Source organism: Garra rufa, chromosome 19 (genome assembly GCF_049309525.1).
Source record: "Garra rufa chromosome 19, GarRuf1.0, whole genome shotgun sequence".
NCBI lineage: Eukaryota > Metazoa > Chordata > Actinopteri > Cypriniformes > Cyprinidae > Garra > Garra rufa.
Window position 1 is genome coordinate 8,591,755 of NC_133379.1, and position 27,437 is coordinate 8,619,191.

The 27,437-nt window shown below is 37.1% G+C and overlaps 1 protein-coding gene across 1 annotated transcript; it reads left to right on the forward strand.

Moving 5' to 3' along the window:
- Positions 1 to 419: 419 nt before the first annotated feature.
- crebrf (creb3 regulatory factor) lies at positions 420 to 25,932 on the forward strand. The gene is made up of 10 exons (XM_073823942.1): positions 420 to 520; positions 3,925 to 4,006; positions 7,975 to 8,115; positions 8,204 to 8,329; positions 10,987 to 12,178; positions 15,241 to 15,435; positions 15,542 to 15,731; positions 16,255 to 16,328; positions 16,545 to 16,667; positions 18,665 to 25,932. The coding sequence occupies exons 1-10, from the start codon at positions 420 to 422 to the stop codon at positions 18,781 to 18,783; spliced, it is 2,343 nt and encodes a 780-aa protein (XP_073680043.1). The 3' UTR covers positions 18,784 to 25,932.
- Positions 25,933 to 27,437: the final 1,505 nt, after the last annotated feature.

The window sequence follows — 27,437 nt, forward strand, 5'->3', positions numbered from 1 at the left end:
TGATAAATTTGATAGTGGCATGTCACTAGAAGAAGCTAGTTTGGTTTCTGAGGCTAACTGTTAGCCTGTTATACTTGAGTGAACTTGAAAACATCATATGGGGCGACCGAGTATCATGTGGGGCGACCACTGCGTGTTTTAAATGATAGATATATGTCCTGTATTTGTAGTTTTCATATTCTATACACCAATTATATACATAGAGCTAATTGTTTAAGCATAATTATTTGTATATTTTATCTTTTTTTCTAAATTCAGCCATTTTCCATTCCTTTTATAGGGATAAACATTTATTTTTTGTTGTAGTACAATCCTACAGGAAAAATTTAAAAAAATATACAGAATGACATTCCATTTATGTGACTATACATGTATTAGTCATTTTAAACAAGTTTTAACCTATTTTACCTATTTCCTAGATGGCACGATTAACAAGAAAAGAGAAGACTGCTCGTCATAGACAGAAGGTCAACACCGACCCTGCAGCAAGAGCAGAGTATCTTGCAAGGAAAAGAGAGAGGTAAAGAAAAAAAGAGCTTCTTTAGCAGTGAGCTAGAGTCACTAGAGCTACAGAAAGTAGGAGACCAGGGTAGATCAAATAAACAGTTTAGACTGTATGCTACAATGAGCTATTAAACATTGGTCACCGAAATTGTTCTCATCAATCTGGACAACTTTTATAAATTAAACTTATTAGCTACGACCAACAGGAAGCCGGATATTTAAATTTGAATGTGGATTTTTGGAAAAATCAGGCTGTAAACAAATTCATACTCCTCATAAGAGCAACATGCTGTTCACACCAAACTTTATCAACATGAAGAGAAGATTCTGAAGATGGTAATTGTGAGCAGATTTTGGATATCTTCGTGGTGATTTTTTAAAGTGATAGTAAAAAAGATAACCGTAATTTTTTTTATATCTTTAAAGTGCAGCATCCAAACTCTTTAAAACTTTTTTCACACAGAGAACTAGTCATTCTGAGCAAATGCTGTTAATCCCATAAGTATACAAGGCTCTATGAATTAAAGAAAATTAAAGAAAGAAATCAGAAATCTGCTCTCACACTGCCTGCCTCCAAGTATGTGTGTCGAGTGTTATGGTGCGTTCACACTGGACGCGAATGAAGCGGCAAGCGCGAGTGATTTACATGTTAAGTCAATGCAAAGACGCGAATAGCCATCCTGCGGCGCGAAACGCGCGAATGAGGCGGCGCGAAACGTGCGAATAGCGCGAATGAAGCGGCGCGCATTGAGCGTGTCAAGCGATTGCCGCGCCATTCGCGCGAATCGCGTGAAACGCGCAAGTTCAAAAATCTGAACTTTGGCGAAAATCCGCGCCGCGTTAACCAATCAGGAGCTTGCTCTAGTAGTGACGGAGGCAGAAATCCGAAACAACAATGGAGGACAAAATCACCGTTGCTGTCTGTGGTTACTCGGAGCTGTACGATACATCTTTGGACTTTTGTAGAAACAGGAATAAAAAGGATCTTGGTAGGAAGAAAGTGAGTGAAGAGGTCGGACAATCTGGTAAGTTTTAAAAACGCTCTTTACTCAATTTGACCTACATATACATATTGAGACTACAAGCAAGCTAAAGCTGGCAAATTGAGCTCATTCACCTATTTTACAACTACTTTCCCGCTGATGAGTGGCAGAAGCCCCTCCCATGACGCGAATTCGCGTCTGTTGTGAAGAAAATGTCACGCGCGAATGACGCGAATTTTACCACGCAAATGGCGCGAGTAAACTCAAATGTTCAAGCGTTCAACTACGCGCGAATAGCGCGTTTTTTCCGCGCAAGTCGCGTCCGGTGTGAACGCACCATTAGAGTGAGTGTAGGGGGAAGGGGTGAAAGGGAGAGAGACCAGTGAATAATGCTGTTTTGCAGACCATCTTTGAGGAAGAAATGCACATTGATGTAGTTTAATCTACATAAATATGTCTGATCTTTGAGAGTCTGATCTTTGAGAAAATATATATATATTTTTTTTTTTTACTGAACTGTACCATGAACTTGTCCTATGCAGTCACATAGCAAAATAGTAAAAAAAATTACAACTTTTTAGCATGAGCGATTTATCTTCATTGATAGACAATTATTTTCATAGTGTTATTTATTGAATTTAAAATTATAATTAACAATTTCAAGACAATATTTGACAACAATACAAACTTTACATTTTAATAATGTATGAATACTTTTTTTTAGCTTAATATTAATTAACATTAATAAATGCTATTTAATTATTGTTCATGTTAACTAATATAGTTAATGTTAACAAATGAAACTGGATGGCAACATTTTATATATTGTGTGTATGTGTCTGTGTGTTGATTTTAAAGTGCATCCCTTTCAAATCTGTAAACTTTAAATCCAAACTGGCAGAGCGTTACTGTGAATGCATGTGCCAACTGGGCACAATTTTCCTGATACTATCGGGATGGCGACTGCGCAGATGGCGAGGGCCCGTTCATCGCTGCTTGCAGCTTTAATTAGGGCCCGAGCACCGATGGTGTGCAGACCCTATTGGAATTGCTCCATTTAAATGTTAATGTCCTTCTGATTTGTTATATTTAAATGTTGAAATGTAATTTGAATAAAAAGAGTAAAATTTTCTTTCGTCTTGAACTCTTGTGTACATTTTAACTGAAATTTTTATACCTGTGGTTTTCTTATCATTTGGGGCGACCATATGTCATGTGGGGTAACCAATAAATGGCAATAATTACACTAAATTCATAACAAATATCCATCAGTTTAGCCTCCAATAATAATCAGTGGTATGCTATTGCTGAATGTGTAACATCTTTATGAATGCTAATTCAGTTTTTTTGCTTTTGAAGTAAAAATCAGTATTGTAACTGGATTACGAGGGAGACTCTGATATTATAGAATAAACTTGTAAAATAATGGTTTTCAAAAAATTAAAAGGGACTAAAGTTTGTCTTTCTTTATCAGTTTATCTACTTACTGATATGTGTTCAACAAGTCTTAATGATACATAAAAATGTGAATTTTGAGATATATTACGGTCGCCCCAGATGACTTTTTTAAGGCTATGTTTTATTAACTCAAGTGTAAAAACACTAAAATGTCAAATGTTTTCCTTTTCTTTATAAAGGCAAGTGTACACTACATTCCAAATGTTTGGAAAATGGTCAAACATATCCATATTTTTGGTATTTTAAAATTGGCCTATTCAAAAGTCTGATACGTCAACGACCCAACTATATTTGTATCAAATAAATGCTGCCTTGGTGAGCATAAGAGACTTCTTTAAAAAGCATTAACGACCCTAAACTTAGGAATGATAGTGTGCATTATAATTTTGTATAATGAAAATCATTCCTTTTTTTAAATTAAATTGACAGTTTGGATTTTGTGATACTTCACCCTCTGATGTGAAACCTTTGCAAAAACAATTTGGGATTTGACTGGCTAACCTCATACTTAATCAAATGTCATTTTGAAATTACATTTTCCAGCAAGGGTATTCACTGCATAACCATCATTTGAAAAGCACCGGTATCATGTTTCCTCTGATCTATAGCCTGTTACTCCCAGATCCTATTGAAAGACCTTTCATTTCAGCCACTCAGGGACTTGTATTCATGAGAACAATGCTTGTTTACTACAAAATAATCAGTATCAGCTGCTCTCTTTCTCTTGGTTCCATCTATTTTCCTGTATTTTCACATCATCAGACATGTTGCTGTTAGATATTGGTAGGCTAGCAAATCAAGATTAGTATTGGTAAATAACATGCAAATCTTGATGTCTTCAGCGATACTGTACTGTGAATGTAAGTCTGCTGGCTAGATGTTCCACCACATTGCCCTCCTTATGAGTTCTCACAACAGGTGGATATATATTTTGGCAGGATTGCTCATACAGAGAGCCTGTGTCTCTTTCTCATTTCAGTTTCCATATGCAGATGTCTGATCAGTCTTCTAGACAGAATGACACAATGTACATTAACAGCTCAGCACCAGTGCTGACCGATGTACATGTTTATTGTTGTAGGAGGGCTTAATGCAAATCACTTTTATTATTGCCCATACTTATGTTCTGTTCACACTGACAGCAGTGTTGATGCTGGAACTTGCCGGGTCAGTGTACCTTTCGTTAAGTTTATGTTCCTATTCCTATTGTGGAATACACAAATATAAAGATTCTATTCCCCCACAGAATCATATTCTTCTTCCACCCGTAAAGCTGTACAGTGCCGCTGGGATGACATTAAAACCCAGAAACAAGTTAGCAGTGGTTCCATCGTCTAGACCTCAGTGTTTTTTTTTAGAGGTTAAAGCATGTAGCTCTAAAACTCTATTGTAATTGTTAGAATGGCCAAGGATCAGCAATCTCCATGTAAAAAAATGATCGTGCAGACCAAACCGTAAGTCTGAGAGACTTGAAACTTGGAAGGATGGTAGTACTCACATCGCTTACAACGTCACCAAGGCTCAGCCCGATCAGCCTGACTGGGGCGCTATAGCGATCAAAGGTACAAAGTCACTCATAAATCCTAAACTGTCAATCGCAGCTTAAGTGTCTTATGTTGTTGGAAACTAGTTCTAGGTTTTACGCCCAATTGGAAACCAGTGCAGAAATGTTTCCTGGACAGTGAATATCAATAATTTTCAAAAAATGGTTGAACTTTTGACTCGCTGTTGCAAAGGGACCACAAAAAGTTTGAAAGGGGTAAAATGCCACTGTTAGTAAAATGCCTATAACTCCTGAATGGAATGCGATATCTTCGGCAAACTCAGAACACGTAAGAGCTCAATCTGAGATCACAGGAAAAACATCACAGAGCTTGGCCACTTGGTGCCGCTATAAGGGAAAACCCATAAAAATGCCTATACACAACCATTTGTCCTATCAAAATGAAAATCACTGCGCACGGTTGAAGTTTGAGGACCTGTTAGACAAGATTAACGTAGACCGATTGGAACGAAACTTGGTGGGCCTGTTTGACACAAGATCTATGAGAAATTTGAAAAAAAATTGCCAACGGGGGGGTATCACATTTCTCAAGGGCTATGAGAACCACTGCTGTCAATCAAATTGTTTGTGAAATGATTGAGAAGATGTAAAAAAGAACTGAAAAGAACACTGCAGTACAATTCTCTGGACTCTCTAGGTCCATTATTATCAAAAAAAAAAAAAAAAGGTTGAAATGTACTTTTTGGGAAACATTTCTGAAATAAAGTGTTTTTTGTGTTTAGGAATGCAGGTTTTAAGCAGTTTAAGTGTTTACTTGTCTTGAAAAAAGCTAAATGAAAAGTTAAACTCATCTACTCACTAGTCTGGATTTACAACTTTGTTTTACAACATTGTGTTAATTGTGCATATAAAGGTGCGTATAAAGGTGCTCTTGCAAACTAATCTAACTCAAAGAAAGTCAGAGTTGTTGTAAGCTTAATGTTGGTGACGTTGAAGTCCTGTGATTGTGATGCTTTTTTTATGTTTGACGATTGCATTTAGGCTTTAAGTTTCAGAAAAGTGAATATTAGCATGAAGAACAATGAAAGCATGGCTTTCAAAATCTGAAAAGGGTGACCCTGATACACTATCCAATTTTCTATGAAACCTGTCAACTCAAATTGCAGACTGGCTCTGGCTTTCGACAACTAGCGTCAACCTGTCCAGATTATAAATTGGGGCAAAAACCTTGGCAAAAGATGTGCAGAGTATTCCAGCTTCAAGAAGCATAACCTTTTGTTGGTCACAGACCTTATTTTCTGCAATAATTTAAAAGTCAATGGAAAAATCCTGTTGGGTTTTGGTAGAGGGAACAAGGGTGATACTAACTTCTGGTTTGACCTACAAAAAAGTGCAGTTCAGTGCCTGATGATTAAGTTGTAATCATGAAAATATTTTAATTAACGTCTTATTACCAGAGCTACAATGGCAAACGTTGTCTCTTCTTTGTACTTTCAGTTTGCCTACAAGCTTAACACAGAACAAGATATGTTATGGTGCATCTAAAGTCTGAGTAACGAGAGACCATTGAAAAAGTATGTTCTTTATGAATATGAAAATACAAGTTTCCAACTTCAAATTATAACATTGTGGTGGCGCTTATATGCATTCAGATCATAAAAAAACAACCTTTTTTTTTTTTTAAAGAATGCACCATTATGTATCCGGAAGTGGGCATTTTCATTATTTTTGCTACAAATTTGCAATACAAAGAGAAACCTGTTGTATTTAAATTACAGCGGCGTAATTTTCAATTCTGTGCACTCTTAAAAATAAAGGTGCTTCATGATGCTTATTAAAAATAAAGGTAAATAATTATATAATCATATTATTAATTTACCTTATAATCCTGCTGAGAGGTGCGTGACCGCCTGACGACAAGACGAGTGAAGAATTGAGAAAGTTCGAGGAAGTGGAAAAAATAAATAAAACGGTTGGGTCAAAATAACCCAACCCAGGTGTTCATAGTAAAAGAACCCCTTACAGTTTATTTGAACCAGCATGATCGACCCAACTGTGTGTTTACAGTACCTCAATTAATCCAACAATGTGTTTACAGAAATAACCCAGCACTTTTTAGAGTGTAGAAGAACCTTTTTTGTCTAAATGGTTCCATAAAGAACCTTTAACATCTGAAGAACCTTTCGGTATCACAAAAGGTTCTTTGTGGCGAAAGAAGGTTCTTCAGATAATAAAAAGGTAAGATCTTCAAATAACCTTTGACTGAATGGTTCTTTGTGGAACCAAAAATGGTTCTTCTATGGAATCACTGTGAAGAACCTTTTAAAGCACCTTTATTTTTAAGAGTGTGGTTGAATCAAACTCTCAGTATCTCGCTGAGACTTTACTCCGTTTGGTACTATTTGTTCCAATGAGTCGCTGTTCATTTGCATGAGAGTAAATTTAAGTTAAACTCCCACATCCTGTTGTCAGTGGTTACCGTTGCTCATGTTGTCGGAAACTGGGAGCTCTCATTGAAAATGAATGATGACTGGTCACGTTTTCGATGTAGGTCGCAGATTGGCTAACGAAAAGACTAATAGTTTACATTGAGTGGCTTGTTTAGGAGACCCTAGCAACTCCTTAGAAACCACCTAGAACACCAATGTGCTAAAATCCTACCAGAATGCTCTAAAAACCAGCCAAAGTTTTGCACAGCTCACATTTTCTTTGGAAAGTTAAGGTTTGTAGGCTATAAGCAGCAGAATGGTAGAGGGCTGAAGGGAAATGTGTTTTTTTTTTTTTCTCTTCAGAGTGTTTTTTTTTTCTCACTCTGGTTCTGTGGGCTGTATGCAAACCCTGCCGTGCACGAAGCCAAAGGGTGATAAGACGCTTATTTGACTCGCTCGGTGCACCAGGAGGAAATGATGTCATCAAGCACAAGAGAGACAGGATTGTTTTGCTCAGCGCTGAAGCTGGCCAGCACAAGCCTCACATGCTCCGACGTATTTCTGTTGATTTGTTATGCAAAGAGTGTCCAGCGTTTCGGGTCTCGGCGCCTATGGCTGTCTGTCTGTCGAGGGGAAAGGGCTCAGGCGATGTTGTTTTAAAAATAGCCCTCGTGTTCGATGCTCATGCTCTATTGCCGCCCAACAATCTGACACGAATAAGGGCTCCCATGGATCTCAGACAGCCTCCCTAACTTTTTCAACCATAGCTGGACCTTTTTAGAACAACCCTAGTGTTTCTGTGCATGTTTGCAGATGCAAAAAAGCATTGATGATGTCTACAAAGCGAACCTGTTTTAAGATCAGCACACAGTTGTTTTTGACAGCTGTTTCCTCTCAGTGTTTCATAGTCTGTGCCAGTTCGCAGCTTGTAAGTGACATTTTGTTTATAGACTCGCTTTACCAGACTGTGCAGGCCGAGTGTCCTGTTTTGTGCAGATAATGTGTGTTATTGTAACATTTGTGCTAGCTAACCTCTCTCCTGTTCTGTTTTCTTTCCACAGACAACATTCAAGTGAGGAGGACAACTCCATATTAAAAACAAGAACTCTTTTTTTTTTTCATTCTTAAAATCAAATTTCCTCCAGAGATTGACGAAAAGATAGTGCGACTGAGACGGAGGAGGTGGCAGAAAAGTTTCCGTCAAGGAACTGTGGATCTGTGCTCTGCAATGCCTCAGGTATGGGCCCTGTCATTCAAACGTGGGTGCCCAGTGAGTTACTTTGAAATGGGAATCATGGTATGCTTCTCTTGCTTTCATCTTACAGCCCAGCATTAGCGGAATGGATCCTCCCTTTGGGGATGCCTTTCAAAACTGCCCTTTTACTGACCAGGCGCTGACCAGCACAGATCTGTTGGCTAACAGTTCTGACCCAGATTTCATGTATGAACTGGTGAGTTCATACCCACAGAGGTTTTTTACACTACAGAATCCATGCACATGGAAAAACAAGATATTCTGGCAATGTACTGATTTGTTCCATTGATTTAGTTAAACTGTAGCTAAATTTCACTCATGTGGGAATGAAATGTGCCTGCACTTTATCTAAAACGAGGAAACAATGTGGCCATAAATTGATTTCTGCCTGATAAAACATATTTAGAGCTTAACATGACTAGAACAATGTATGTTCTTTATGAAAGTGCCATGATGTTTTAAAATGTTATTAATTTTCCAGGTCTAGAAGTCATCTTGGGGCCCACTTGGACATTTGCTGAGGCCCCCTATAGGCCCCTTAATGCAATGATTACAAAGTGTTATGTATAGAGCGACATAGACAGTATTATTTTTGCATAGTGTTACAGAAGTAGTTGCGGCAACATTTCCACAAATGGACAAGGAGTCTTTAAACCAAATTTTATATCCATTAAAACTTACTAACATTGTAAATATGCACATACAATGTGACCCTGGACCACAAAACCAGTCTTGAGTACCACAGGTATATTGGTAGCAATAGCCAACAATATATTGTATAGGTCAAAATAATAGATTTTTCTTTTATGCTTAAACTCATTAGGATATTAAGTAAAGATCATGTTCCATGAATATATTTTGTAAATTTCCAACCATAAATATATCAAAACTTAATTTTTGATAAGTAGTATGCATTGCTAAGAGCTACTTTTTTTTGCACCCTCAGATTTCAGATTTTTAAATAGTTGTATCTCAGCCAAATATTGTTCTATGCTAACAAACATACATCAATGGAAAGCTTATGTATTCAGCTTTCATATGCTGATAAATCTCTTACCCTTATGACTGGTTTTGTGGTCCATGGTCACATGTTAACACAGGGCTTACCAAAAAACAGTGTGAAAACTTGAAACCTAACAGCTCTGAATTAATCACAACCCAAGATAACGTCTAGACGGTATAAAACATGGAACAAGATTACGCATGGTTATGTTAATGGCACTGGGTTATTAAAAAGAGAATTCACACAAAAATTAAAATTCTGTTATTAATTACTTATCCTCATGTCTTTCCTAACCCGTAAGACCTTCATCTTTGGAACACAAGTTATTTTTGATGAAATCCGAGAACTTTCAACCATGGTCCAACTGTAATGTTATGAAGCTACATCAATACTTTTTGTGTGCAAAGAAAACAAAAATACAGTTGTGGTCAGAGGTTACAGCCCCCTTAATGTTAATTATTTTACCAAAATAAGAGGGATCATACAAAATGCATGTTTAATGTTTATTTAGTACTGACCTGAATAAGATATTTGACATAAAAGGTGTTTACATATAGTCCACAAGAGAAAATAATAGTTTAATTTATAAAAATGACCCCGTTCAAAAGTTTACATCCCCTTGATTTCTAATACTGTTTTGTTACCTGAATGCTACCTGATTGTTTTTTTTTGTTTAGTGATAGTTGTTCACGAGTCCCTTGTTTGTCCTGAACAGTTAAACTGCCTACCGTTCTTCAGAAAAATCCTTGAAGTCCCACACATTCTTTGATTTCCAGCATTTTTGTGTATTTGAACCTTTTCCAACAATGACTATATGAGTTTGAGATCCATCTTTTCACACTGAGGACAACTGAGGGACAGAAGCTTCCAACGCTCACTGATGCTCTAGAAGGAAAAAAAAATGCATTAAGAGAATAAAACATTTGAACAGAATGGAGAATGTGTACATTTTTCTTAATTTGCCTTAATATCATATTTTTTTTCATTTAGTACTGCCCTTCAGAAGCTACAGAAGATAGTTGCATGTTTCCCAGAAGTCAAAATAAGTTAAATTTACCCTGATCTTCAAGTTAAGCAAGATGAATATGAGTCCTTCAGTCCTCAGTGTGAAAAGATGGATCTCAAAATCATACAGTCATTGTTGGAAAGGGTTCAAATACACAAAAATGTTGGAAAACAAAATAATTTGTGGGACCTGAAAGATTTTTTTCTGAAGAACAGTGGGCAGTTTAACTGTTCAGGACAAACAAGGGACTCCTAAATGACTATCACTATCAAAAAAACAAAAAAAAAAAACAGCTGTGGATCATTCTGGTAACAACACAGTATTAAAAATGAATGGGGTCATTTTTATAAATTCAACTATTATTCTCTTTTGTGGACTATATGTAAACATATTTTATGTGATATATCTTATTTAGGTCAGTAATAAATAAACAATAACATGCATTTTGTACAATCCCTCTTATTTTGGTAAAATAATTAACATTTTGCAGATTCTGAAAGGGAGATGTTAACTTTTGACCTCCACTATAATGACTTTATTCAACAATTTCTACAGGAGAGTACCACGACTTCATAGTTTGAACATTACGGTTGATCCACTGTTGTCACATGGACTATTTGATCAATTTCCTTACTACCTTTCTGGGCCTTGAACATGGCAGTTGTGTTGCTGTCTATGCAGGGTCAGAATGCTCTAGGATTTCATCCAAAATATATTAATTTGTGTTTCGAATAGAAGGTCTCGTGGGTTTGGAATGACATGAGGGTGAGTAATTAATGACTGATTTTTCATTTTTGGGTTTCTTTAGTCTACAAGGTTCAGTGACATTTTTAAATGTTTACAGGATCGGGACATGACTTGTCGCCAGAGCCCTAGAGGAGATATTTTCACAGTTGGGGACTGCAAAGACTTGGACAGCATGGATCATCTACCTGAGCTGGTAGACAACGACCCTGCCTACAGCTCAAACTTTGAGCAATGGGACACGTACTGGGAGGACTTGACTAAATACACTCGCCTCACCAGTTGCGATATCTGGGGCACCAAGGAAGTTGATTTCTTGGGCCTCGATGACTTTTCCAGCCCTTACCAGGACGAGGAGGTGATAGGGCAGACACCCACCTTGGCCCAACTCAACAGTGAGGACTCACAGCCAGTTTGTGACACTCTTTACCATCCGGACTTGCTTGTGGGTCAAAAGCAGCTTTTGTTTCCACCTTCCACCGTGGCCAAGAAGACCAACAAACTCAGCAACTCTGCAAACGGTGCCTCATCGAGTCGCAACCCTTTGCCGGACTTCGCCGAGGGATCCCAGAAAGCTACCTGGCCTGTTCCCTCCAGCACTGACACAATGGCCAAGGCCCAGTTTCAGGGCCCTAGCAAAGCCTCGCCTGCACTTCTGGACAACATGGATTACGTTCGCAAAGCCAAGGTGCGCATCAGCGTACCACGGAAACCCGTACTAGAGAGCGCTACCCAGATTAGTGTTTCTGCCTCACCTCTTATCCAGGAGCACGAGTCGTCAGCTTCGCAGGTCAGCGAGGACCCAATCATCGTCGCTTCTAGCACGGCATCCTCCAATAACTGCGAAAAGAGAGTGGAGACTCCTAAACGAGAGGTACCGACCGGTTCTAGTCCAGAAATAGGGACCCTGAGGACGGTGCCACACAAACTCCACTTCCCCACAGCCGCCGGCAGTGAAACCTTGCTCACCGTGAGTGCCCTCGGAGCCGACGCTTCTGCCGCAGACAAAAAGAAGGAGGAAGAGCACAACTACTCGTTATTCTTAACCAGGGCCAGGCTGGCAGGGAAGGCGACTACTGACATGGAAGAAGAGGAAGAGGAGGAGGAAGAAGGCGAGGAAGAGGAAGAAGAGGAGGAGGCAGAGGGCTTGGATCTAGATGATGAAGACCATGATGAAGGGTTTGGCAGTGAACATGAGCTCTCAGAGAACGATGAGGAAGAGGAGGAGGAGGATGATGAGGACTATGAGGGCGACAAAGACGACTACGTTAGTGACGCATTCTCAGAGCCAGGTGGGAAATTGCATGTTTTTCTTAAAGCTGTTGAAGCCAAATGCATAAAAACTAGGGATGCATTGATAATGATACTAGTATCAACACATGCTGTGTTTGAAACACAAAGAATCAGACTTTTGGAGGTGCAAAGTGAGTGCACAGTACATTTAGCGCAAATAGGCCTACAACTGAGTGAACAGGAAGAGAGAGTATATACCATTAGTTCTCCTAGAATGTCATTGCTTTTGAGTACCATTGGGAAATCCAGTTCATTTTAGGACTTAGCTACTTGGAAAGTGCATTGTAAGGTTGTGTGCAGAAGATAACCAAAGGGAAGTGAAAATAACATGATCTTACCCAATACTTTGTTACACATAAAAATTATATGAGAAACAAAACAAAAGCATGTATAGGTTCTGAATGGTATTAATCTCTTGTGGTGGCATTTTGAAGCTTATAATTTAAGAAAGTGTGTGTGTGTGTGTGTGTGTGTGTGTGTATACTTAAAGGGATAGTTCACCCCAAAATTTTTGCCTCAGTTGTTCCAAACCTGTATGAGGTTCTTTCTCCTGTTGAGATTTTTAAAGAATGTGGGTAACCAAATGGCTGCTGGTCCTCCAATGACTTCCATAACATAGGAAAAATTCTATGAAAGTCAATGGGGACCAAAAGCTGTTTGGTTACCTGTATTTCTCCATTTAAAGTGATAGGTCATACAGAAATAAAAATTCTGTCATTAATTGGTTACCCTTATGTTGTTCCAAAACCATATTTGACCCTGGACCACAAAACTAGTTATAAGTAGCACGGCTATATTTGTAGCAATAGCCAACAATACATTGAATCATCGATTTTTCTTTTATGCCAATAATCATTAGGATATTAAGTTAAGATCATGTTCCATGAAGATATTTTCTCCATTTCCTACTGTAAATATATCAAAACCTAATTTTTGGTTAGTAATATGCATTGCTAAGAACTTTATTTAAACCACTTTAAAGGCGATTTTCTCAATATTTAGATTTTTTTTTTTTTTGCACCCTCAGATTCCAGATTTTCTAATAGTTGTATCTAAGCCAAATATTGTCCTAAAAACATACAAGTGGAAAGCTTATGTGTAAATCTCAATTTCAAAAAATGTTCCCCCGATGACTGGTTTAGCGGTCCTGGGTCACATATGACTTTAATTCATGCGTTTCATTAAGATATTTTAAATCAAACCTCACAGATTTAAACCTCCCTCCCTTAAATGGACATTTTGTGTAAAATAAATTTTAAAAACACACACAAAAGTAATCCATAGGAATAGTGTGGTTTAATCCAGATCTTTGAAAAAATAATATTTTTTTTATTTATTTACATAAACATTGATCAACTCACATACATAGAGCACATCAAATTTGCTAAACAGGATATTAGCTGTACTTGTTTCATATATGTTTCAAAAAACCTCATTGGTTCTTATGTGTCACACACGTTTGAGTTTCCTTTTACAATATTTGATGTCTATGGAAGGTCCCTATTTAGATAGCCAAGTATATATATATTTATTTATTAAAATTGCAATATGCATATTTTGCTTTTGTAAAACCTTTTGATCAATGCATATGATAAATTGCAGCAGTTTTAGGTTTGGATTTGTCAAATAGACCTAGTGACGCCAGCTAAGATGACAGAAAACATTTAGATAAGGATCTTTGAAGTATGATCATTTGTGTCAAACTTTAAGTGTGTCCTCCTCCACCCATCCTGTAACTGAAGAGACCTAAATTTCCACCTGTCAAAAACAAGAATTGGAAACGCCACTCACAGGACTTTTTTTTTTTTTTTGTCCTGTAGTGTTTTGTTAGCTAGTCAGCTTAAATGAAGCCTGAAATGAAAAAAAAATAAGCTTTTTTTCAGGTTGGTCTAAAGGACACGGAAGTGTTGCAAAAGTTTGGTTTGTAAACGCTGTCCTTTTATCTATTGCGTTATGGTTCTATAGTCTACTGTATTTACTATTAAAGTTAAAGGGAAGTCAAAAATGAAAACTGGATGTTTATCTGCCTACCCCCAGGGCATCCAAGATGTAGGTGACTTTGTTTCTTCAGTAGAACACAAACCAAGATTTTTAACTCAAACCGTTGCAGTCTGTCAGTCATATAATGGCAGTCAATGGGTACCAAATCTTTGAGAGTAAAAAAAAAACATACACAGACAAAACCAAATTAAACCCTGTGTCTTGTGACGATACATTGAGGTCTTAAGACATTTATATCATTATTTACCTCTGATCCACCGCAACATTAACTCTATTGAGCGCATTCACAACTGCAGGTGTAGTCGATGAAAAGTCAACACTCCTGGGTAAGTTTGCACAAGGAAATGTAATCTTTTAGTTTTTAATCGGTTGCCAGAATCAGAATAAGCACAAGTAATTATCATTTTGAGTAGCGCTATGCACTGTGTAAACAATGCTTTTGCACACCCCGGCTGTTGTGAACACGCTCTGGACAGTTGAATGCTGTGGTGGATCAGAGGTAAATAATGATATAAATACTGTTCGGTTTCTTGCACAGACTGATCGTTTTGTGTCTTAAGACCTCAATGTATCATCACGAGCCACAGAGTTTAATTTGGTTTTGTCAGTGTGTGTTTTTTTTAACTGTCAAATATTTATTTTTAACTGTCATTTGTGTTACAAAGTCACCTACATCTTGGATGCCCTGGGGTTAAGCAGATAAACATCAAGTTTTCATTTTTGGGTGAACTATCCCTTTAAAATTAGCTGAAAATAATCAAATAGGCATCAGTCTCACTTGACGGCACTTGAAAATACTGTTGTACAAAACAGCAAATACCAAAACAGAAGTATGATTACTTGTGTTTAGTATTGTGTGCATCCCTAGTGAAAACTTATGTGCACTGCCCTAATTTAAAACTATGAAGCTGCTAATATCTTGAACAAGCCCTTGTGATTTGTTATGGTTGAGATGAGAATTATAATGTGCATTTGCCAGACTATAATGGTTAGTGATTCTGTAAAAAAAATCATTGTTCTTTTCTTTCTTTGCCTCATCACCATTCTATCTTTTAAACAGGATGTGACACTGATATGGTTGATGATGTCAAAGGCCTGACGGCTGGAATTTCCAGGAAGAGGGGAAAGCGTAGATACTTTTGGGAGTATAGCGAGCAGGTCATCCCATCCAAACAAGAGCGCATGCTGAAACCCTCCGAATGGGACAGAGACACCCTTCCCAGCAACATGTACCAAAAGAACGGCCTGCATCATGGTGAGACTTTCACTGTCCATTTTATGAAATCTATGAACAGCATATCAGCTGTAAATTCTTTTTAAGCCTGATATATTTGACGTTAATGTTTGTCTTAATTGTTTAGGAAAATACACCCTGAAGAAGTCACGGCGGACAGACGTTGAAGATCTTACTCCAAACCCTCGAAAACTGCTTCAGATTGGCAATGAACTCCGGAAACTCAATAAAGTTATTAGCGACCTGACGCCGGTTAGTGAGCTACCTCTAACAGCCCGGCCTCGATCACGAAAGGAGAAGAACAAGCTTGCATCCAGGTAAAGCCATATCTAGGTCGCTTTTATTCCTTAAAGCTCACATCCTAATGGTTTCCCTTACATTTAAAACCCTCACTGCAAAAAATGCTTTTTAATGAGATTTTTTTGTCTTGTCCCAGCCAAAATATCAAAATATTCTTAAATCAAGAAGAATTTTCTAGACCAGTAAAAATTAACCTGTTTTTAGAAAAAAATAGGTCAAAATTAAAAATTGAAACAAGCAAAATAATCTGCCATTGGGGTAAGATAAATAATCTAGTTGTCTGATTGAAATAAAATGATTTTGCTTACCGCATTGGCAGATTATTTTGCTTGTTTTAAGCATTTAATTTTTTTTTACTTATTTTTTATGCAAAAAAATAAAACAATCATTTTAACTTGTCTAGAAAATCCTTCTTGATTTAAGAATTTTTAGATATTTCAGCTGGAAAGAAGACACAAATTCTAAGTAAGAAAAGCATTTGCACTTTTTTTAGTCAAATACTCTTTTTGATTCTTTTTTTGTATGTTTTTTCTTCCCCAGGGCCTGCAGGCTGAAAAAGAAAGCTCAGTATGAAGCCAACAAAGTCAAGTTATGGGGCCTTGGGACTGAATATGGTACATTGTTTAGACATGGAAATTAAATATTAAAGGAAGTGCTTGAGATTTTTTGTAGAACGTCTCTGCCTTGACCAGATTGAGTGTAACTGCTTGGCTTATCTTTGAAATGAGCCTAGTTTTTAGATCAGTTATGTTTTTGTGCCTACTCATAACTGAGCAGATTTGCCAAGTATGCCAAGAATGAGTCAAAGATATGATTGTCTTCTTTTTCAGATCGTTTGCTATTCGTGATCAATGCAATCAAAGAGGAGATAGTCAGCAGAGTTCAGGATATCTCGCATGACAAAGGAACAAGCATGACGGAGAAGCTGGATAAACTCATTGAGGATACCTTAGGTAAGGAAATATGCTGTGTTGCAGTAATATTAACACAAGTGCTTTTAGCAATAACTTGCGAATTATGCGTGATCTCGTACAAGCTGTCTTCAAGTTTCTCCTCAAGCACAATGCTAACAACTCGATACATCTTACAAGCAGAGTTGCAAGAAAAATCTGCATTCTGCATCTTCTCCAACAGCTGCTATCCTTGTGTCGTCAAGAATTTTAAGAGCCTTCACACTGCTTCGCTCTGTGCTGTGACCTCTGTTGTATTTCGTGAAGAAATTTTTGTTAACATATCACAATCAGCAATCACCACATAACATGACCTCATCCGACTGTTATATAAGTAACAAGAACAGCTTTAAACGAACATGAATTTTTTGGAATAGTTTTTCACTATTTGTAAGCTCATGATCTCAGCATAGTTTCCCAAACGCTGGGACGTAAACAACCTGTAACTAACAACAAAACTCTTTTAAAACACTAGTGCCTGTAATTTTTTAGAAATGCTAATCTTGTCTGTCCTATCACTTAATTTTTGAAATTTTATAGATGAGTTAGTTCAATAATCCTCAATTGAATTTAAAGTCACTTAAAGGGCTACTTATTCCAAAATGAAAGTTCTGTCATTCATTCTCCCACATTTTTCTTTCTAAATCCTTAAAACTCTTTAATGGAACACAAGAAACACAAAAGTGATTTTAAAAACTATATCCTGGCAGCCATTTTCCATATGTAACCCTGGACCACAAAACCAGTTTTAAGTTGCAAGGGTATATTTGTAGCAATATCAAACAATACATTGTATGGGTCAAAATGATCAATTTTTCTTTTATGCCAAAAATCATTAGTAAATTAAGTAAAGATCATGTTCCATGAAGATTTTTTGTAAAATTCCTACTATAAATGTATTAAAATGTAATGTGCATTGCTAAGAACTTCATTTGGACAACTTTAAAGGCGATTATTTAGATAGTTAGATTTTTTTGCACCCTCAGATTCCAGATTTTCAAAAAGTTGTGTCTCGGCCAAATATTGTCCTATCCTAACAAACCATACATCAATAGAAAGCTTATTTTGCTTAATTTGTTGAAAGCTTAATTGTTCACAAGTCCCTTGTTTGTCCTGAACAGATACACTGCCTGCTGTTTTTCAGGAAAATTCTTCAGGTCCCACGAATTCTTTGGTTTTTCAGCTTTTTTGTGTGTATTTGAACCCTTTCCAACAATGTCTGTATGATTTCTGTATGATCCATCTTTTCACACTGAGGAAAACTGAGGGACTCATATGCAACTATTACAGAAGGTTCAAACGCTAACAGATGCTCCAAAAGGAAAAACGATGCATTAAGAGCCAGGGGTGAAAACTTTTTGAATTTTGAAGATCAGGGTAAATTATTTTATCTTCTAGGAAATGCTGAAAAACCAAAGAATTCATGGGACCTGAAGGAATTTTCCAAAGAACGGTGGGCAGTTTAACTGTTCAGGACAAGCAAGGGACTCATGAACAACTATCACTAAACAAAACAAAAACAACTAAACAGCTGTGGATCATTCAGGTAACAAGTATTAAGAATTAGGCACATGTAAACTTTTGAACGGGGTTATTTAAATAAATTCAGCTATTATTTTCTAACTTCTTTTATGTAAAATATCTTATTCAGGTCAGTACTAAATAAAAAAATAACGTGCATTTTGCATGATCCCTCTTATTTTAGTAAAATAAGGAGTTTTGGAACAGCCTGTTACTTTAATAGCGCTTTCTTGTCATTTTTGAAATTTTCCAGTACATTCTTCAGCATTTCTTCAATTGTGTTCTTCAAAACATTAAAGGCATGTAGGTTTGCCATAATATTTATGTCAGAACTTTCATTTTTAATGAACTATTACTTTAAGACCAAGGTACTATAGGCTATTTTTCTACTCTCTTTAGTCTTAGGCTTAAAAACGTACCAGTTTTATTATAACTATTGTATTACTCATGCATTAATACCTTCTCTTTTGTCCACACAGTGCAGCCACCAGTGGCCGGCCAGACTTCAGACTTTGTGAATCAGATCCTGGAGAACACTGGGAAAGGAGATCCCACCGGAGGGCTGGTGGGGTTGCGTGTGCCCACATCGAAGGTGTAGAGAGTCACGCCGACCGGCACCTGGGAGCACACCCGAAGCCATCCGCGCCATTCTTGTCCCACACTGTAACGGCCCAACACTCTGCATGCCCATTTCACTTGGAGACGCATCCTCACGTTTAAAGTGAATACACGCATACGATACCCGCTTGTCCGTGCATTCGTATGTAAATATAAATATTCACTTCGTGTGCACCAATGGAAATGAAACTCGTAGTTAACCCTTTGCACTCAGTAGTCTTGTTTCCTACCATGTGTGCATGTGGCTGGTATCGATCAACAGGCCGCCATGTCGCAAATATTAAAAGCCAACATACGAGATACCTCCAACAAATGAGAAAAAGAGAGAGAGAGAGAGAGAAAAAAGCTAAACAATGAGCACCAGTTCTTGCTGTAGCCATTTTCCTCTTGCGTCCAGCTAAATCTGTCAAATGCCCATTAAGAGTTTTGAAGAGCCGAGGCGTGCTCTGCAGAGAAACTGCGAAGGCATTCGATCCTTTTAGCCGTCAAAAAGGTGTAAATGCAGACTTTTTTTGAGTACACGGCATGTACGATTTCAACCTAGTTAGGCCTACACTTATTAATCTCTCAACTGAGGGCATAAGTGTCCAGCGGGGATTCCTGTTCGAAGCATTTTTTTGTTGATAAGTTGAGATACACCAACTTCCACAAGGTGAAAGAACGCAAAGTTACTGACCTTCGGTGTATATATGTAGAACAGGGACGTTTCGAGAGAGTAGCACGCAAGGAAACGGGCCTCAAATGCCCTTTTCCACAGATTTGCGATCGTCTCAGGTTGGAAAGAGAGAGAGTGTGTGTGTGTAATGTTATTTTCTTTCTTTGACTTGAGCAGATGGTCAGTTAAACCCCTTATTGTAAATAGGCAGACTGATTATTATCCACTGGTGAAATCTTTTCCTTTCTACACTTTGGTTGAAGTGCCCTCACGTCAAATCACCTTTGATGTTGTTTTGCGAATTCTCAGCGAACGGGGCTTTAAAAAGCTGATTCCCAGATTGGGTTTTGTTTATATTTGTACTTTATACAAGTAAGATTCATTGTGCCTTGTAATCGCGGAGTTGAGAAAACATACAACTCGATAGAGAGCGCAAATGGACCATTTTGCAGAAAACGGGGCGGAGGAGGTTTGTAATGTATTTCAGCTCTTTAAAGATACTCTGAATGTACATAGGAACATGGAAACTATAGATATATGCCACAGAGTCTGCTTTGTATCATAAGATGGCTCTGGCAAATGTACTTTTTTCGGTACTTCGTTTAAGAGGGGATGGGGGGAGGGCGGTGTCGTAAAATATAAGAAATATTCACATATATATATAAAAAACCAAGAAATGATATTTGCACACTATATTTTGATTGTTTTGTTTTTTGTACCAAAGACACATGCAACTTAAAATGGCAACTAGCCAGTCTAAGTAAGGTTTTGCACAGCTTACCTGACACCGTATTGAATGTAGGAAAAATGGTAGGGTCAGGGATTTCTAATGAACTGTGAAATTTGCTTGGGTCCAATTCTCTGCAGAAAGAAGCGTTCATTTGCATCCTCGTCGAATTTTGTACTGTTCTTTTTGTTCTCATAATACATACATTTGTACCGTCATTCGGTTTCCCTCCACCGAAGTTTCGTTGCGTATTTAAAAGATGAGCTATAAAGGTAATGGAGATGCTTCTATTTTGCCCATAGAAGATATCATCACCAAACCAAAAGGTTTACTATTCTTCCTATAAATATAGAGGAGAGCGCATATACAAAAATGATACATGTTTCTAGTTTGAATACGCATTAATCCGTGCACACGTTAAGATGCCACCTTCTGAAATGATGTTACTCGGCATGAAACATTTCTATGCTTGTCTTCTTACTCTGAGTATTGTTGAAATATTTGAAAGAGAATTGAACTGCGTATATTTTTGTAGAGATTGCCTTTATCTTTGCGTTCTGCGTTACTCACAGAAAATCTTTTCGAAAGCACTTATCTTGCCAAGTGAAATCAGATGATCCTTTGCAAATAGTTTATTTAAAGACTGATTTAAAATTGCATTTAACACAATCTTATATATAGCTTATATGTACTCCACCGGCTGAATCTCACACTAAAAAGTCTAGGTTGTTTTAAGCCCCGGTATCGAAAATGACAAATTATATTTCGCAGAAACAATGTGAAAACCTTAAACTGAAATTCTAATTACAGTAATTAAAACAATTGAAGTGGAACTATTTTTAAATTCTTTGAATTGACCTAGACCGTTTTTGTGAGATTTCCCCTCTTCCACAATCTTAAGCTGCTGCGAATTTGTTCATTTTGGAAAAAAAAAATTGCTCAAGGCCTTTTAACAAGTGACTTTTTTCTTGATGCTGAAGCTTGTAGAGAAGGTTGTTTCTCAAATATCATTTTGATCAAAGAAGGGAGAATATTTTTTCCTTTAAAATCTAAACTAAGAGTTTTGTAAAGCTATTTTTCTTTATTTGCTTTTGGTAGCATCGTAAAGATTCTATATACCGTCCATTATGTGTTGTAACTTCTTTTTTTTCTTTTTTTTTTCCTTTTTTTGTACATAGACATGAATTTAGATTTATTCAAAATGTGGAAAATATATACAGTATATTATATATCTATAAATGTATAGTAAGTTCTATATTACATGTAAGAAAGCAAAAGCACTTTGTCTAGAGAAAAAAAAATCAAAAAATCAAATAAAAATGAATAAAAATAAGCTTCCCCCTCCCATTTGCTGCTAAAACCGACCTCGTTTGAATGCCGCGGTGTGTACTTGACTTTTGCCATCTTGACCAGGGCAGTGTGACAGTGTGGAGACTAGACTTTCGTATGCGTCTCATTGACTAGTGAGCAATCTTCATTTGCCTTCAGTAGACATTTCCTATGGAAAAATACAAATTCTGCTTTGGATTTTTCTTCAGGTTGATGTACAGTGTTGACACATTCTCTCTGGCCAGAGATAGGTATTGTCGTGGATTTTTTTCCTTTTTTTAAAAGTAATTTTTTTACTTACTGGGGGAAATCTGAGCTCTTTGAGACGGTAGCTCAATAAAAAAAAAAAAAATAATAATAATAATATATAAATATCGCTGTACTGTAAGGCATTTCCATTTGCCATGGGGAATCAATTGGACTACATTTTTATGTTTGTTTTTTCTCTTTAAGAATCCATTCATTCTTAAAAGACAGAAAACAGCTTTTCTCGTGCCATCCACAGCTCCGAAACTCCAAATGGCATTAGCATATTCTCCAAATAATAATGATTGTCCCATAAAATAAGCTCGATGGCAAGTGACAATGAGCATACGGAGATGGAAATGCATGTTGTCCTTCTGTCAACATCCTGCTGTTTTGAGAGCATCTGGTAGTTATCGTAGAGTGCTGTTGCAAGCTCTCGCATTCAACAAGATGTTGTGAGCTGTGCAAGTTTTTAGTGTTTTAACCAGGGGACTCTGTGGCATTCAAACAGTTAAGGAAAAGGTTGCTATTTAAAGCCAGTATTTTATCGTTCTTTCCTTTCTTTCTTTTTGCCGATCATGTTTTTATATAAAGAAAGATATTTTAAAAACACATACACACACACATATATATATACACACGCACACGCACACATCTGTATATGTGTGTTTGTTTTTGCTTCATAGCGTGATTGGATATTAGCATTCATAATGGGCTCTCACATACAAATTAGTTTATTTTATAATCTTAAAATACATGCATTAAAAAAAATCCAGTTTAGAAAAATTCATTATTTATCTAATATATTTTGCAGTTATTTAGCATCATATTACTTCTTCAAAGGGAAATAATGTAGCTTATTCAGTTTGCTTGTTTTTATTTTGAAATCATCCATGCTAATGTATCCTGAAAAAAAAAAAAAAAAAAAGAAAGACGAGTAAGCTAACTGTACATCCAGTCTTTGATTGATTGATCGATTGTTTTTATTGTCTGCATATTGTTGATGATTCAATAATTTTGGACGCGAAGCTGCTAAATCATTGTGTAGAGAACCCACGATCATTCCCTGTTACATGCAACGAGCAATGACTTTTATATTGTAAACCATTATTTATGGAGAGACGGATCTTATGCCACTATCTTTATATACCGCGGATTGAGTTCTAAAATGGCTACAGTATATACTCAAGAGCATTCAAACAAGCATTTACACCTTTCCTTTAAGAATTTAACAATGTGTTTGCTATATAAGAAAGATTGGTGCACTATGCAGGTTTTACTCTGTAGAAAAGACAGGATGTTGCTTTAGTTTACAGCACTTGTGGTTTTTTTTTATTTTGAAACAATTGTCTGATTGGGTGTTGTAAAGTGATAAACAACATGGTGACTAAGCTTTTGACAAGCATTTCACGGAAGGCGGCCTGTCTTGTTGCTAAATAAACATGCTCTTTCCAATGTATTTAACCTGTTGAATGTCTAAGTTTTGGTTGTTTTTATTTCCTTTTGTGGACCTTGATGATTTTACCATTGTGTGCATTGCTCTGTGTAATGGTTTGGAACGCAAAAAGACCTTCACGCTTTTTTTAGAGGATATTGTGCATTCCTACATATCATGACTCCAGCTGCTTGTAAATGTTCCATTAACAAATCTGCGATATGCTACACTCGATCCCTTTAGATATGATACACGGCATGACTATCGTGCATGCTGACCTTGCTAAATTGATATTGACGGAGCGGAACGGCCTCGCCGTCTTTATTCGAACCGATGAGCACAAGTGGGGAACAGAAACTTTGATACTTTGATGTGAAATCACCTCCATTTCAAACAAAAAGCTGAGAAGACCCACATTGCACTTGGTTTGACAGAATTTCCGATGTTATTTTTTTGAACTGATGCCTGCAAAATCAGGTGCCTTATTCAAACCCAAACTTGATCTATTGACATTTTCTACCGAGATGAGATTTTGCCCATTATGCCAAGAATTAAGTCACAAAATTCTCTCTTCTTTTTATGTTTTGTTAGTGTTTTTTTTGTCTGCTGTCGAGCAGTAAGCTTGCTTCAGATGAGAACTGTTGCTGCTTTGCCCTCATACAGTTTTCATTGAAAGATGAATGTAGTCTTCCTTCAGTGGAGTTGGATATGATTAAACGTAAAGACTGTTTTGGTTGAGAGACTATCCAAAGAGTGCTGCAATCAGAGACTCATTTTTTGAAATGTTGATATCATTATATAAACCATGTGAGATTTCTTCTGTTTAGGTTCTTGGTTGGAATTGTCTCTGCCTTTGTTTTAACCTTGGTAGAATGCATTCGTACGTGACGCATTGTACATTTTACAGTGGTGGATTCCTCCGAAGCCCTCCGAGTTTGCAAAGACAATGTCAAACCTTGTGTCCCCTCACCAATGCTCAAGATTATTGTGCCTCCTGATTCTTCTGGTTCTACTGTTCCTCAGATCGCTGGCTATGACCTGGAGCAGAGTCACTCACCAACAAACAGAAATGGCCTTTAGCAGTTGTTCTCCAATGAACAGAATCAAGGTTTTCCACGAACACAAAAACGACACAAACAGAGGTGCGCATTGATCGTCCCGCGACGGAATTCGGTCGGAAGTCTCGGTGGACCGGCGAATCGGCCGGCGCTTTCCTTGCACTCAGTCACTCCCTCAGAGAAAAGTTGAGTCTTCTTCTGGTGGTCTCCGCTTGGCGTGGCTCCCTTCACGGCGATGGGGGGTGGAAAGAAGCTCTTCGTTTTATTGGGTTCAAAAGAACTTGGACATTGGGTAGGAGTCCTGTCTCGCCACCCATGGTGCTGAATTTCAAAACATGTACTTGAAAACCCTCAGTGACATGAGAGCTGCGACTTGGCACGCGTGCTGTCAGGTCCTTGAACTCTTCTCCTTCCCCCGATCTTACGCTAGAAACCGTTCGGAAATCGAGTCGCTCTTACGACATCTGCTCAAGCCACTGCAACACCTGTGCCAAGACCTGACCCCGTAGCGGGCGCTCATATTGGACTTGGACCGAACCAGTGGTCGGGTGGGAAAAGGGCCGTGCTAATGTAGCGGTGATAGCTTATTTTGATTGTCTGTTTGCTCGTTTGTTTCTTTCTTTTTTCTGTTTGAGGAAGACATGGAGAGCTAGTAGGGTCACTTGGACTGTTGGGCCCAATCACTACTCTAAAAAACCAACGTTACCAAAAAGGTCGTCGAGGAACGCTCGCATACTTTTCTACACTGCAATGATTTACATTCCCTTCCGACCCTTTGCCAAAATTTGCATCCAGCGACTAAATTGACCTTCAACATTGGAAGCGGGTTTGCGAAAACCAGGGCCACCAAAACCTTTTTGGTTTCGATTCCGTTTGTTCCTTTTAGTTTCGAAAGTCCATACAACATTCAATTTACGATTGGCGCGAAGCGTCAGTTGTTTAAAAAAAAAAAGTAAGTAAAAAAATAAAAAAATAAACAATACGTGAACTTGTGCTTCTAATGTTGTATGGTATTCTACTTGATAATTTAGCATGGGATCCTTAAGTAGCTAGTACTGTGTGTGTACTCCCCAAAATCTGTGTAAAATTTTCTCTTTTTTTACTTTGATTTTCTTTGTTCTAGTCACAGTAGGAAGGCTGTATTTCATTGCTAAGTGCTCTGTCATAGATCTCTTGGTGATATTCTTAAGCAAATCTCTGCAGAAGTGTATCCTACTGAAACTAACAGTTACTTGATCCTATTAGCAATGTCTATATTTGTAGTTCACATATATGCCTGTTCAAATACAATATCTTGACAGTTGTTCTATTTATGTTTCAGTGTTGTGCTGAGTTTTGACATACATTGGACATTTTCTTTCACTTTTGTTTCTTTTTTTTTTGTTGTTGTTTTTTTTTTTTTTTGCCCGGCACAACTAGTTGGAGAACAGCTTGGTTTATCGAGCCTTGTTAGTGTACAGATGTGAAGTAGGCTTCAAAGCAGTTGTGATTGATCTTCAAAATGTGTCTGTTTGTGTTCTTGTGCCTCTTATTATTTGATTTAGGTTTTTTGTATTATCCTTAATTATGTCACTGCATTGTATCAGCCCGGAGTTGGTACCACAATTCTGCTTGTAACCATGATAGTCTAATTCTATTATTGATTTTACTATCAAAATAAACATTAGAAACTGCAGCAATTCATCTGTCCTGCGTTTTTTACTAGATTACCCTGAACCACTTTCACTACACTATTGAATCCCAATATAGTTCTTAATTAGAGTTGGTAATTGCTAATCATACTATAATCATACTAACAACTTGCTAATCATACTAGAAACACGTTAGCAACTTGTTAAGCATACTAGCAACATGCTAGTAACTTGTTATTCATACTAAAAACATGTTAGTAACTTGCTAATCATGCTAGAAACATGTTAGCAACTTGCTAATCATACTAAAAACACGTTAGTAACTCACTGATTCTTGAAAATTCGGCAAAAACATGTCCCACCAAGAAAAGTGCTCATTCTGTTGGAAATGAAGAACATTTTCATAAATCAAAAGAATCAAGATTATAATCAGAGGGTCAGTTGCACATATGTAAGGTTCTTTTATAGTTTTATTTTAAGTTTGTATTAATTTAATTATCAAATCTGGCCCATTGCCTACAAAATCACTTGTCCTCAGATAGGAGATAATCATTTCAACTTGATTAAAAAAGCAAAAAGTAATAATTTAATTGAATAATATTGTTACTATATGAAAGAGTACATTGTAATATGTATCAAAAATTGCAAACACTGTGTTTTGAATAATATTTACAATTTTTTTTTTTTGGTTGCACAAAATGTGTCCCACATATGCGTCACCACCGTCAGATATTTATAAAAAGCAATAAAATCAGGCAACTACAAGGTCAACTGCATTCCTGAGGACCACATTATCAAATCTTCAGCTCTACTGCATGCTTCAAGATCAGCCAAGCTCCTGTAAATATGCAATTGTCTCTTAAACTTGTTCATATTTTTGGACACTGCTACTGTGGCAACCATAACATGTCAACACCGTCTCTTTTGTATAAATAATATTAGATTTGATTATGACATAAATGTATACTTTTTAAAAACAACTCTGAAGTAGCTAGCAACAGAGTGGAAACAAGATGGCTAATGTGAACAACTAATGCATATCATGGGAAATAGTAGGTTTTTGTCACCACCTGACGGTGTTGAAATATTTGAAAAATGTTTTATCACAGTGCTCAGGATTGTTATTTGTTGGACAAGAAGCCGTTGACTTGAGTGGTATACATTTTGGAATTTTATGTTGTAATGAGGCCACTGTCACCACCGTCAGAGGGAGTTTTAATTTTTTTTAAATAAATATGCATACAATATATTTTGTCAGTGCTGCTGAGTTATTAAAGTAATAGTCTCTTTTAATACAAAAATACATTTGTTAAATAAAAAACATTTTTTGTTTGATTTAAGCAAAAAGTAAACGTTGTAAAACGTTAAAAAGTAAAACGCCTATTTAATGAAAAAAATACAAAATGGGGAGGTGACACCAGTACATTGCTGAAAAGCTAAGACCTTGGTCTATAATAATATACATTCAGATGGTGTAATTAAACACTTTTTTTTTTGAAAATTAAAACCTGTTTTATCCAAATTCCCAAGAATCACTGAACTTTCTAATCATA